Source organism: Peromyscus maniculatus, chromosome 6, assembly GCF_049852395.1.
Source record: "Peromyscus maniculatus bairdii isolate BWxNUB_F1_BW_parent chromosome 6, HU_Pman_BW_mat_3.1, whole genome shotgun sequence".
Classification (NCBI taxonomy): domain Eukaryota; kingdom Metazoa; phylum Chordata; class Mammalia; order Rodentia; family Cricetidae; genus Peromyscus; species Peromyscus maniculatus.
The window spans coordinates 108,973,527-108,988,078 of NC_134857.1; the positions used below are offsets into that span (position 1 = coordinate 108,973,527).

The 14,552-nt window shown below is 41.3% G+C and overlaps 1 protein-coding gene across 1 annotated transcript in view; it reads right to left on the minus strand.

Moving 5' to 3' along the window:
* Enpep (glutamyl aminopeptidase) overlaps positions 1-14,552 on the minus strand; it is a 74,575-nt gene that overhangs the window by 18,472 nt on the left and 41,551 nt on the right. The window contains exons 11-13 of the mRNA XM_042279907.2: positions 11,383-11,462; positions 1,141-1,274; positions 961-1,016 (exon numbers count right to left, since the gene is read on the minus strand). Of these exons, the coding sequence (XP_042135841.1) occupies positions 961-1,016; positions 1,141-1,274; positions 11,383-11,462 (270 nt within the window). The remainder of the gene's footprint in view (positions 1-960; positions 1,017-1,140; positions 1,275-11,382; positions 11,463-14,552) is intronic.

Sequence of the window (14,552 nt, forward strand, 5' to 3'; positions counted from 1 at the left end):
TGCCCAACTCAGGCAGAGGAGTCAGAAGAGGCTTCCTAAGGAATCCACATCTACTCTCATGCTTAGACAAAGCTATGGAAAAACAAAGAAATCAAATCAGCTGTATATCTAGCTTCTGAAGAGGGTTAAAAACAATAAATAATTAATAGGGTCAGATGATCTGAAAAAAATGTGAAGAGGTACCAAAGTCACTGTCCCTCTGTTCCCCAATCTAGGTTGTTTATCTTTCTCTAGGTTCAGATTACTCTCAGATCATGAAGAAAAGAAAAAGTCAAATTTCCAAACTAGCTCCCAAATGCTAACCATTGCAAAAGCACTGTGGCTTCTTCTTCTTGTCCCAGTGACTTAGACAAAAATTCACAATTCTAGATTAAAATATCTAATAGTTAGCTCGGGCTTGCAAACTGAAACTCTGTGCATGCATTTGTTAAATCCAGTTACAAAGGTATATTTTAAAACTAGGTCCTTCGTATTTTACTTGCTTGTTTTTAGGGGGAGGGGACTGCACACGTGGAGGTCAGAGGGGAGTATATTGAAACGATTGCTCTCCTATCAAGCGGGTCCTGGGGCTCGAACTCAGGTCATCAGGCTTGGCAAAGGCCACCTTTACCCTTTGAGCCCTCTCATCAGTCTGAGATGCTCTTTTGATCATTTTAAAATATCACTAATTAAGTCAAAGACCCTGATATGGAATTTATCACACCCCATGCCAGCAGGGGAGGAGGTGGGGGTGGGAAGCTTGTGTGTCTATGAATAGCTAATATTAGTATTTGCTATGAGGCTCGCATGAATTTTTAAAAAAGAGGGCCAAAAATAACAATAATGTTTAAAATACAGACTTTAGATGCTTTCAGTTTTTTTAAAAAAAAAATCTAATACTTAAATGTATTGTAAGTAATTCTAAACATGTATGGAAAACTCGTGGTATTTTAAGTGGCCTAACCTCATTTTAAGACATACCTTGCCAAAGCAAAAGCATCATCAATAAAACTTGCACGGTCAGCAGAGGAGAAGTTCTGGAAAAGGAAGGAAAAAAAAAGCCATGAGTCTCAAAAGCAAAGAGCATTGAAAACATTAGTATCTTTAAAGTGCTGTTCTTGGAATAGAACTACAATAGTTCGTAAGCACACTGTTTCTTACCAAGTGGTATGAGGAAAGAGTTCTCTCTAACCAGCCCCAAGTTCCTGCTTCATAGTTTACACGATAAAACCCAATGTGATCTGGGTTTATTTTGAGGAAACCATCTCCACCAAGACTAGAATCCAAAGTGATTCCTGTGGTAGTAAACAAAGACTAATGAGAAACATGTTTGCACACACTGTAAACACAGAGAAATTAGACCCAGAGGGCAAAAAGAAAAAAAGAAAAAGAAAAGCAATATTAGCTCCAAGAGTAGAGTTTGATTTGGACCCAAAGGCCCCAAGCCCAATTCTTATTTAGTTGCCCAACTTTAGAATGTCACTGGAGTGAGCAAGATGAGCAAGAAATAAGTAATGTCAACAAGCATCCTGCCATTTGTGACCTACACTCCTCTATGGCAGAAGCATGCCACACGAGTGCAATAGCTCTAAGTTGGTTAGTCCGGCAGTAGAGGAAATGATGCCCAAAGACAAAGAAATAACTGCCTCCTAGGAGGAGTCCATATGTCTCCAAGTGTAATGGATTAAATATGTGAAGGCTATTCACTGGCACAATCTGGGGAAGGGTGGAGAGGCAAACATTTAAAGAACACCTTCTCAGAATCATCTCAGGAGCTGGACCTCCTGGTATATGTTTACAATTCCAGCTACTCATGGGACTGGGGCAGATTATAGGCTTACTGCGACTACAGTGAGTTCAAAGTCAGTCTGGGCAACCCAGTAAGACCTTCCCTCAAAATCAAATTAAAACAGATCTGGAGGTGTGGACCAGTGGTGGAACACTTGCCTACTGGGAGCGAGCCCCCAGGTCTAATCCCCCAAACAAAATAAATCTAGATTGCAGCTAGTGGAAATAACTGTTGCTAAGCAGGATAATAATGTGAGAACCATGGCATGTTTAAGGCGTTGAGATGTGCTGCAATCAACTTGGAACCCAAATGCAATGCTCTTACTTGGCAATCCACTTCCTACTTGTGTTTTCAATTTTATTTGTCTTTGCAAGGTCGTCTACATCCTTATCTCAATTGACAATAAGAGTGCTTTTTTTAAATCAGTAGAGTTAGCAAATTAAGTTTCTTTCCAAAGTACCATCCAACACACACACAGGACTCCAGCATCAAGCTTTTAGAAGCCCAGTGCTGAAGGGACAGAGACTTAAATTTTAGGTCAAATGTACACCTTAAAAATAATAGCTGTGCTCAGATACCACAATTATTTGCCAGTATCACTTCTATACTTTCCCATTAATACATATTTTGTCTGCATGGGAAATGGACTATTCAAATAATGGTGTGGCAACTTAGAATATGTGAGAGATTTCAAGGAGTTAATACAGTGACGATGTAGGGACTAGGTACTGGAAAACAGCAGATGAGGTTGGCAAAGACCGGTGTCCATGGCACATGCCATGTGAAAGAATCCATCCTCTGAGGTTCGGGAAAAACATAGATTAGATTGTCGAACAAGGAAATAACATGCCTAAGTCTGTTTCCTAGAAAAATAATTTTTGACGGTGATAGGGAAGGTATTTTGGATTATCATCTAAACGCAGGAAGACCAGTTTGGAACCCAGCTGTAATAATCTAGCACAAGAAAGGGTGAGAACTCGGACTGAGGTGGTTACAATGAGGACAGAGCAGAGGCGCGTTTGAGGGAGAGCCAGCACGGCTCTCCTTCTGCCTAGAGGAGGGGCAGAGGCTTGCACAGCGAGATGAGTGATGGTGTTGCCATCAGAGAATAGAGGAAGGCAAGTTTGGGAGGAAAAGATGATTTAAATTTTGGACGCATTTGCAAGGTCTGGAAGATATCCAGGACACAGTAGTTTTTCATAGTATATAAGTAAATTCTTCAACAAGACAATAAGTTTCCTTGGGAACCTTCACAGCAGGTACTTGACAAATTATAAACCCTCACCTCACTCCTGCAGTATCTATCTTTCCGTGCCGTTTGGCCATGAAGAAGTTGTTGAAAGGAAGCTAATCTTTTGGCAACCTCACCCTTTGAATGTCTGCACTGGGAGGAGAGTTTCTTGCTAAGGGAAAAGCCATATGTTACTGAAGATAGAACAGGGACCTCTAAGTTTGACAGACCTGGGATAAAACCCTTTCTATGAGACTGGCAAGCTGTGTAACTCTGGCCAAATCACTTGACCTCTCTGTGTCCCAGTTTACCAGGAGGAAAAACGGGGATAAAATCCCTCTCGGGGCTGTTGGGAAGGTTAAGTAAGATAACGCACATGAAGCAGGGTCACATCGTTAGGTGTTATGTGACCAACAGATGGTAGCCATCCCCATTATTTTGAAACGGGATAGGCTGCCAGTTCTAGAAATAGCCAAGCAAATATAAATAACATTGAGAAGTTCCTGGCAATCCATCTAAATACTGCAGTAATTTACTGTGCTTTATACGTGCCCAGTTAAGCCTGTCTAACGTTACTGTGATTTTTCTCACTTTATGGATGAGGAAGCTGAGACCCAGGAAGTCAGTAGTTAAGGACTTTCCAAGTTCACGCTACTTTGAGCAAGGTTGACAACAGCAAACTGTACGGCTGTTCCCTGATGTAACAAAGCAAATAGAATAGCGGATTGCCTGCTCCTGCGTGCATATCTGTTTTTATTCTTTTTAATGACTGTAATATCAACACATGCTCTTTACGGGAAATAAAGTATAAAGAATGCCAGACAGGGTGGCACATGCCTGAACTGGGAGCAATTCCAGCACTCAGGAGGCTGAGGCAGGAGGATGGCTGCAAGTTTGAGGCCACTCTGTGCTGCAGAACTGACCCTGTTTCAAACAGAACCAAACACAAAAGTGTACAAAATAATATAAAAGTTACTCACCAAGCTTGATTTTTTAAAAAATTTCTTTGTGTGTACGTGTGGGAGGAGCTTCCACGTGTACACACAAGCAAACACAAACAAACATGATGTTGCCCTACCTACTTCTGTGACTAGTAATCTTTGGTCATTTGAAATTACACTCTGGAGTCTTATTTTATATTTTGAAAACGGATGTGCAATGGCCAATCACAAGAGACTCATATCACCTACCTCATAAATGATTTTGTTCTATTTTTACTAGTTCCGTGGAGCAAATGTTGGGTAAGTTATCCTTGAGTAGGGGCTCTTTCTAAGGTTTTCCCTCTCAGGGCTGGTGATCCAGCGGGTGAAAGACAGGCCATACAAATGGAAGACTCGATCTGGGATCCTCAAAACCCCCATAGTAAGCACACACCTGTAACCCCAGTGTTGAGAGGGAAAACAGAGGTGGATCCCCAGGGTTGTGGCCAGCCAATCTACCCCAAACAGTGAGGAGAGTGCCTGAACACCATACACGTGGTGAACCCATACACACGGCTGTGTGTGCACCAGTGTACACATATACCTATAGCATGCACATACACAAACAATACATTTTTAAAAATAATTTAAAACTTTCACTCTCTAAAGTTAAGCATGGTCCATTGTAAAATGGACTTTTTATCCACTTGTGGTAACGTTTTCAACAGAATTGTGCTGCATGTGCAATCCCAGCTGTTCAAGAGATTGATGCAGGGGGATCATGAATCATGAGTTGAAGGAGATCCCAGAGTGGTGCAGGGGAGAAGAGAAGAGAGATGGGAAGGAAGGGAAAAGCGAGGAATTGAGTCATGATCGTGTGAGTTATAATTATAGGGCCTCTCCCCAGAGCTCAGGGACTGACACAGAGCATTTGCCTGCAAAGAAAGTTGCTTGCAATTGTTTGGGTTTTTTGGTTTTTGAGATAAGACTGTGCTACATGGCCCAGGCAAGTCTGGACCTTGCTATATACTCAAGGCTGACCTTGAACAAATAACTCTCCTTCCGCAGCCTCCGGCTACAATTTTAATACACAATAGGCAATTCAAGGAAGTCTGAAAAAATGCAACCTGCCTATCATGAGAAAGGGTTTTCCTTAATGTTGATTTGGGTGATCTGGAAGAACACCTCACAAAGGAGAGCTGGATAGTGAAGATCTGCTGGTATGTCTCCCAGCTGCCCCAGGAGGCAGGTGCCCACCTGAGCCAGCACATGCGCCCTTACCTTCCTTCCCTTTGAGAAGTCTGGTTCTACAGTCAACAGCATACATGGCAGAAACCTGTTAGTGGTTCCCTTCCACTAGGTAAGACCTAGACTACGTACACTAGTCTCCTTCACTGCTAAGTAGCATCATACTGCTGAGGACTAGATGTAAAATGTAGACACAAGTAATCAATGCTTTACTCGTCCTGGTCCCCCCGGTATCTTTCTGTGCATACTGGTTGAAAAAGACCCATGAAAAGATTCCAACATCCAGTTTGTATCAGAACTGCAAGATGGAAGAAAACAGAACTTCCAAGTTGTTGTTTGCTAGACAGTCACCTGAAGACATGGTGAGCCAGAAAACACTTCCTTTGACTCGTGTGCAAACAGGAAACGTTCATGGCATCAAGGCACTATTGACAGTTTCCAAGTGCAGTAACTGGGCTCTCCTGGACAATGCATTGCATCGGTGCCACAGTCTGATGATGTCTTTAAAATGGTGGCTTTATCCTGGAATCCCCTAATCCTCACTTAGCCTATCCTCACTGGAAAGAGATCTGTAATTAGCCTACAGGGGTGCACTGGTTCAGTAGCACACCACGATACCTGATTAGTACATTTGACAGTTAGCATTCTTGCTTAGTCTCCTGTGTTTGGTTTAGGTGAATAAATCTCCCAAGACTTGATTGACTGGGGCTGAGTTGACAAACTGGGGTTCTGAACCAACACAACTCACCCCACATTTGTACGTTACACAAGACGCACAGTGAAAACATGGAGAACATGTTAAAGTTATGTGCTTGTCATCTTTTTGATAATAAATATTTAGACATACCCACTTGGAACATTTTAGTAAACTCTATTTCCATGATACTGGAATTTGCTCATTTCAATTCTTACAGTCCAGACGTGAAAGTCATAAAAATCATCACCCCAAAATCTACAGCTACCCTAGGTCTTAGACCCTCTTGTAAATCCTGCATCTGGAGTAATATCTTAACCCTCCTCCAAAACCACACTCCTGGAATAATGTGTTAGGCTTTCTCCTATAGTAATGCCTTAGACCCTCTCCATAGTAATGTCTTAGACCCTTTCCAATAGTAATGACTTAGGCCCTCTCCTATAGTAATGACTTAGGCCCTCTCCTATAGTAATGACTTAGGCCCTCTCCTATAGTAATGACTTAGGCCCTCTCCTATAGTAATGACTTAGGGTCTCTCCTATAGTAATGACTTAGGGTCTCCCCTATAGTAATGACTTAGACCCTCTCCAATAGTAATGACTTAGGCCCTCTACTATAGTAATGTCTTAGACCCTCTCCAATAGTAATGACTTAGGCCCTCTACTATAGTAATGTCTTAGACCCTCTCCAATAGTAATGACTTAGGATCTCTCCTATAGTAATGACTTAGGCCCTCTCCTATAGTAATGACTTAGGCCCTCTCCTATAGTAATATCTTAGACCCTCTCCAATAGTAATGACTTAGGGTCTCTCCTATAGTAATGACTTAGGGTCTCTCCTATAGTAATGTCTTAGACCCTCTCCAATAGTAATGACTTAGGGTCTCTCCTATAGTAATGACTTAGGCCCTCTCCTATAGTAATGCCTTAGACCTCTCCTATAGTAATGCCTTAGACCTCTCCAATAGTAATGACTTAGGCCCTCTCCATAGTAATGACTTAGGATCTCTCCTATAGTAATGACTTAGGCCCTCTCCTATAGTAATGACTTAGGATCTCTCCTATAGTAATGACTTAGGGTCTCTCCTATAGTAATGTCTTAGGCCCTCTCCTATAGAAACGTCTTAGGCCTTCTCCTGTAGAAACGTCTTAGGTTATCTCTTTAACTCCACACCTGAGATAATGTTTTAGTCTCTCTCCTGGCCCCCAGTCCTGGAGTAATGCCTACAGAAACAGTGTTCAAGCAAGACAGATAACTCTTTTGTCCTGTGACAACAATCATCGGAATGTCAGAATGCAGCAAATGAAAGCACAAAGGTGGAGTCCTATTAGATACAGATGCATTGTTATAACAGAAACATCAACTGATACCAAAGACAGAGATGTAACTAAAACAGAACACAACATCGAGGAGAACAGGATGGGCACACAGCCCTCCACTAAGCAAGGGCTTACCAAATTCTTACCACGTGCCTAGCAGTTGTTGATAATCGATGGGGAACAGGAGACAGTAAGTACTTTGTATCTCCCAGGAGCTTACAATTTACGTGAAAAAGAAGAGAGTAAATGGAGCTTCAGTAACTGATTTCTGTTTAAATACCAACCACTAACACTAAGAATAACAGGACTAACAAGACTGCCAGCATCAGCTACATAAGAAAAGAGTATTTAGAACGATTATCTTTAATAAAATCCCAGTGACCACAAACAGCAGCAGTAAAGATAAGGACATATTTTTTGGTAAGAATAAATTCACTTTAACGAAGTTAAGACCATTTAAATGAGGGTGATTTTCTGTCTGGATTAGAATAGCCAGAAAACATTTTGTTTGAGATTTACTGCTTTTGTTAGAAATCACGTATTTTCCCCCCACTGCTTAAAATATCATGTACAATACTTGTGTAAATAAAAGATCCCGGAAGTCCTATTATTGTTTGGGGCATTTCTAACTGATGAGTCATCAGAGTGGCCCAAAGCAGGGACGTGCGACAGGTAACATGAGCTGGTGGCCTGTCCAGCACACTCAGGACATATTCATCATCTGTACCCTGAGCTGAAGATGTCCTCAAACAGGAAACAGGAACTCATGGTGTAGCCTAAAAATGGAGCAGGCGCTTTGAAGTGGGAAGAGATGTCCAGTTCTTTTTCTGGCGGAGAGACCAGTCATGATTCTGAAGTTTCAGATAATAGGTTTGTTATCACAGCTCCTTAATACCTGAGCCCTTTATCCATTTATCTATTCACTTATGCATACAGTAAACAGTTACAGAGCAGCAGCAGCAACCAGGAAGTCATTCGTTTCCTCAAAAGAGCATTCTATAAGGATGAGAGACACAGATACGCCAGTATGGCACAGGCACCATGTTAGACAGTACGGCACAGGCACCATGTTAGACAGTACGGCACAGGCGCCGTGTTAGACGTGCCTGAGAGCTGGAAGGGCGCAGGCGAGCTCCTTCTCCTCTCTTTCACACACACTCCCCGTCTGAGGCACAGACCCCTCCGTACTCCATCAGTCCTGTTACCCTCAAACAACAGTGAGCCCCGAGTTTTAACCTAGGTATTTTTTCCATAGCAACCTTTCCTGGACCTATCAATCTGCACCAGTCTTTGTCCTGTGGGTATCATTTACCCCCTGCATCATGGCAACAGTTATGACAGAATCTGTCTGTCTACTGACCTGCCTAGACGGCAGCCTACAAGATAGGAAGGGATGAATTTCACTCTCCTGGTGTTCATTCCCAATCTGCCCCCAAAACTGCTTTTTTAAAAATATCTGCTTGAGCTAGAATGTGGCTAACATGATGACTACAGTGCTTGCCGAGCAGGCATGAAATCTTTGATTTCATCCCCAGCATGGTGTAGGCAGGTGTCCAGGCTCACATGTGGAATCCCAGAACTGTCAATGGGGAGCAGGAGAATCAGGAGTTCAAGGCCAGCCTTGACTGCATAACAAGCGGGAGGCCAGCCAGCCTGGCTTACGTGAGACTCTGTCTCAAAAATAAAACAAAACAAAAACTTGCCTGAAAAAAAAAATGGCTTAATGAACTAAGGATTGAGTATTCAAAAAATTCTTCTTAATAAATATATAACAAATACTAGAAGAATATTTATTCTGAACTCTTGACATTTGTTTTCTGAAGTGCTTTAGTGAACTTTCACTATCTAGAACATTCTCTTATATGAAATCCTCATTTCATATAAGAAATGGAACACTGGAAAAATTATGTTAGAGTGGATGAATTATTCATGTTTTTAAATTTGTAAACAGTGAATCAAGCTGCCACCGAGACAGTCTTCCGACCTTCAGTTAAACACAGCGACCAACAGGGAACATGTGTGGTGATGGTACACTCAAAGGCATTGAAACCCTAACCTTCTTATTGTGCCTTTTATAGAGCCGAGGGACATTTCCACTGTCTTTTATTCCTCTTTCTGTCCTCCTCAGTTTCCGCTGGCAAACCTGCCTGTGAGTAGGAAAATGGTCAGCACACAGACCACAAGACATTCTGCTAAGAATTCAAGCACAGCATGAATATGTGGAATACTGAGACAAAAAGGCATTGGTCTGAAACTTCTGGAAGGATCCAGTGTCATTGGCCACAATGTCAGCGCAATCATTAGTACAAACAACGAAGGGGGAATTTTCCTACGATCATATTTTCTGTCACGAACAGCCTGGAGATGAGTCTTACCTTCATAATAGCAAAGATGGAAGAGTTGGCAACAGAACTAAACATGTGAGAGAATTTTTATAATAAAAGTAAAGCTGGGTGGTGGTGGCGCACGCCTTTAATCCCAGCACGCAAGAGTCAGAGCCAGGCGGATCTCTGTGAGTTCAAGGGCAGCCTGGTTTACAGAGTGAGATCCAGCACAGGCACCAAGACTATACAGAGAAACTCTGTCTCAAAAAAACAAAACCAAAGACAAACAAAAAAAGTGAAAAAGAAAAAAAAATAAACAGCAAAGATGAAAGACACCTAAGGCAGAAATACTACTATACAAATGATTCTAATGTACTCTGTAGGACAGATAAAGAAGAGGTGACTTCTCTATATGAATACAGGATGATATGGATCCATTCTGGAAGGGAATGGAGCATTGATCCTTGCCACAACATGGATGAACCCTGGAAAATCTATGTTTTAATTGAAATGAGACAGTAGAAAAACACTATTATCATTTCATAAAACAAATATCCAGAATAAGTTAAGTCCTCATAAGTTCGCTAACGTATGGGTCTCTTTCTGAGGTGATGGTATCACGTAGCTATAAACTTAACCAAAAAGATTGGATGATACATTTTATTTTGAAAAGTGTTTTGAGACAGAGCTTCATGTAATTCAAGCTGTCCTCGACTGCAGGCTAACCTTGAACTCTCTGGGTAGCTGAGGATAACCCTGAGTTTGTGATCCTCTTGCTTCTAAACTCCTGAATGCTGGAATTACAACTGCTCATCACCACGTCTGGTTATATTTGGTGCTGAATACTGAACCCAGGGCTTCGTGAATGCCAGCTGAGCTATAACCCCAGCTCAGGTGACCTAGTTTAGATGGGTCAATTTGGGGACAAGTAACCAGGGGCAGATAAAGGAATGCAGGTTGCTTTAGCTTCAAGAATCCCCAGGGAAATCCTACAGAATATGCTGTTCTCAGGCCACCTTCTCATGGGACAGAATGAAGAAACCCAGCCTGCTGGCTTAGATAAGAAATAGTTTGCAACACAAAACAACCACAGTGATCAAATAATAAAAAGCAAGATTCTCCATGGCTTACTTCCTGTGATACAAGATGTGTTGAGATGGTCTTTGCTCTCGAGTGACTGGAAATCTAGCTAGAAGGGGAAAGTGCACAAATAAAATAGTTCCTCAAAACAACAACAACAACAACAACCAAACAAAACAACAACAACAAAAAACAGATTCTCCTAGGATTGATGCTAAAACCTCCCTTACTTAATGGTTTCTTTTTCAGCAATTTTGAAGTTTGTGAGAAGACCTTGTTTTTTGAAAGAACCCTAAATGTTTTCAAATAAGGAAAAGAAAAACCACCGGAAAGAAAACAAGAAATACATTGCAAGCTGATTATTCTAATTGAAAGAGAACATTCGAAAAGCAGGCTATTCCCGGGATATTTTAAGAACCCCGGTGTTCTATCTGATAAAAAGAGCAGAAGAAGAAGGAGGGAGGAGGGAAAGAAGAACAAACAGAGAGATGAACTGGAGGGGGAGGAAGTTAGGAAAGGCAGGAATCTCCCAGCTGGGTTTCTCCAGGGATTGGCAGGTCAGTAACATTCCTTAAGCTATGGCGCTCTGTTCCTGTGTGCCATGATCAATCACCAGAAAGGTCATGGAGGTGGGAAAGATCTCATTGGAGACAAAGTTTTAGATTTATTGATAGATCGTTAAAGAGATGACTTTCAGCTGAAATTTACAACTTTTGGCTTAATTGTTGATTCACTTTATATTTGTTTACTGAAATGCATCAATTCAAAGAAGAAATGAATGTGTTAAATAATATTTACCTTCTGTTGATGACCTGTTGTAGACTGTGACCCTTGAGTTGTTATTTTCAGTCCATTTAACTGGAATATTCCATGTGTAACTAAAATTTTTAAGGAAGAAACATTTAACTTAATCATGAAAAGCTTAAATGTCAAAATCAACAGACAAAAGCATTTTTCCTTATAAGTAGTGACTGGTCAGTGTGTAGGACACAACATACAAAGTTTGAAATATATACTTCAGGGATGAAGATGGATTGTGCCCTGACAGTTCTCAGTCTCTATATATCCACAAAATGTAGAAATTTGTGTAAAAATCTGATGAGGGTGAAGAAAGGTGTTCAGTAAAAAAATATTTTGAAACAAATATCTTGCATTACTTGAACAAATGTAGCATTGTACATCATAACGTAGAACCTCTGCATTCTGACCTGTGGAGGTTCTAGCGTGGTACACATTCTGTCAAATGATACTGAGATTCTATTCTCCTACCCACTAAGCATCACCTGCTCTACTCTAGAAATCACTTGATAATTCCAACCATGAGAATCAATGCTACAAAGGGAAATCACCAGGTAAGCTCATTTCTGGGGTGCCTAAGTATTCTGTCCTTTTTGTGGAATTGGAGGGTTGGTTTTCCGGGCTCCTGCACACCAAGGATGCCCTTTAACAAAGAGCTGCCTTTGAACTTTTTATTTTGAGACTAAGCCCCTCTAAACTATGCAGGCTAGCTTTGAATTCACTCTGCAGCCCAGGAAGGTCTTGAACTTGCCATCCTCCTGTCTCCAGGAGAATACCTGGCCACATGTTTCAGAAGACTAGTGTATAAATGGTTTCCTAGGTCCTGCAGTGGATGTCACGGGTGCCTCAGGCTTAGCCAATGTCATCTTCTTGCAGCTTTTCCCCTTCCCCATCCGAATATGCTTTCCTACCTGGCTAACTGAGAGCTACCCTCAGGCTGCTGGAGCCTGAAAGCCCAAAGTTCCAGGAAATGTATTCCTCTGAATGTGGCTCTCTGCCATGGTGGATGGTAGTGACAACCTGTCTTGTCTAATCTGTCAGGTATATCTGTGTGGGCTACAGAGCTTCCCTGAAGTTGGCAGCCAGTTATTCTCTACAGATCCTGCTTCATAAAGCACCCCTGCTGCGCCCCCTCTTTCCAGGACCCCGCTTTCTCTTGCACAGCCATCTCCAGGTCTGTTTTTAGTGAGCCTTGCAGCTTCTCAGAAGAGAGACACAGACGTGTTGTAAAGAGTCCCATTCTCTATTCTTGCCATGCTGCTAGTTTGGTGCCCACGGGAAAACGGTAGACACACGCTTTTTTCTTCTCCATCTTCCACAGTGTCAGCCTGGCCCATCATGGAGCAGTCAGGGGCTTGCTTCATGATCTGTGTGCAGTCTTCGCATATGGTTCTGTCCTCCCTGGGACTATCCCATACTAAAGGCTGGCAGAAGCGGTGTTACTGGAAACAGACACAAAGCATACTCTCCTGGTGTGTCTAAGAGTGTCATAAGTCAAAATGATAGAAGGCAGGGCCACTGATGTCTTCTAATTTTAGCGTCACGTTTTTTTTGTACCTAATCTCAGTTGAGTAAAGGAAAAGATTTAGGAACAAAATGCCGAAGGCTGGAAATCACATAAATGAAGTGATAAAGGGTGTTACATGTTATCTAAATTCAGGGGTTCCAGGAATCATTCCTGAAGGTGTAATTAGTGCTCTGACCTTCTTACAGGCTCCATCAATGTTAAATATGGCCACTCTAATTTTCTCCACTGACACTGACTTAATCATCCAAGATGGCACACCTACTCCCATCCTTCTGCCTCTTAATGTGGAATGGGTACCCAAGGCCCTGATATGAAGAAATCCCACTGACAGAGATGAGAAATGGTCCGTTTGAAGAGATGGTGAAGGCCACAGTATGACTCCCATAGGGCTCATTTGAATGATAAAACTTTCTGTTCACTAAGCTTCTCATAATCTTGGATTAAGCAAAGAGAAACACTCTCAAAAGATGTCACTCAGTTCACAGCTTAACTGAGAGCACATTGTCTACCAAATAAAAGCAACTCTGAGGAGATGGATGCAAGCCATGGTGTAGGAAAAGACCCAATTCTTATTTGTTATTTTCTGGATGGATGAAGGTTCTTTTTAGACATTTTTATTAGTGTATGTTAATTGTACAGGATAGTAGTCTGCCTGAAAGTATTTATTGTAATCTTTGGGGGTGGGGTTGTTTTGTTTGTTTTATTTTGGTTTGGTTTGGTTTTTTGTATTTTTTGAGACAGGGTTTCTCTGTGTAGCCCTGGCTGTCCTGGAACTCACTCTGTAGACCAGGTTGGCCTTGAACTCACAGAGATCCACCTGCTTCTGCCTTGAGAGTGCTGGGATTAAAGGCGTGCACCACCACTGCCTGGCATAATCCAATATTTTAATAAAGTGCGGCACAAGGAAGTCTTGCTTCTGTTTTAAAGTCTCTTTCTTCCTTGGTCAGCTACTGTTGACTTTCAATAAATGTTCTCAACAAGTAAGAGCCTATTTTCTGTTTCTTTTTCTGTGATTATAAAATTGTATTTTATAAACATGAGACAAATAAATCAACTTTATGATAAATGATATCCAGAATTCATGCCTCTGGGAATCAGAATGAAATTGGTATTCAGATCTGGTTAAAACCTCAAAAATATTAACATGAATGTTTAGTTCACTTGGCTATATTTTTTTCCAGGGGGATCTGCATAGAGAGGACTTGATAGCCAAGGAGTTTTTTGTTTGTTTGTTTGTTTGTTTGTTTTATTTTTCTTAACTCCAATTTCGCCAGCTCAAACAAACAGGGCTGACTGTCTTTGGCTTCATAAATCAGTGGCTACACATGACAGGAGGAAACAATTCCTGGGAAACTTGCCTAGGAGAAGCCTGTTTTGCAAGACAGAAGGATGTTTTTGTTTTACACATTTTAATATTCACACTCAAGAAAAATTATATATGGCCAATGTAGTTTGCTGAAACAAAACATCAACTATAAATGAAACAGTTTAAAACTGTTAACAGTGCCAAGCCAAAACAATTCTAAGTTGACTTTTATAATTGAATTACCACCTGGAAACAGGTCAACCTATGCTTTAATCCAGGTATAATGAAATAAAGAATGAAAAGCAACTTCTCTATCATAGCCCCTTCTAAAGTAAA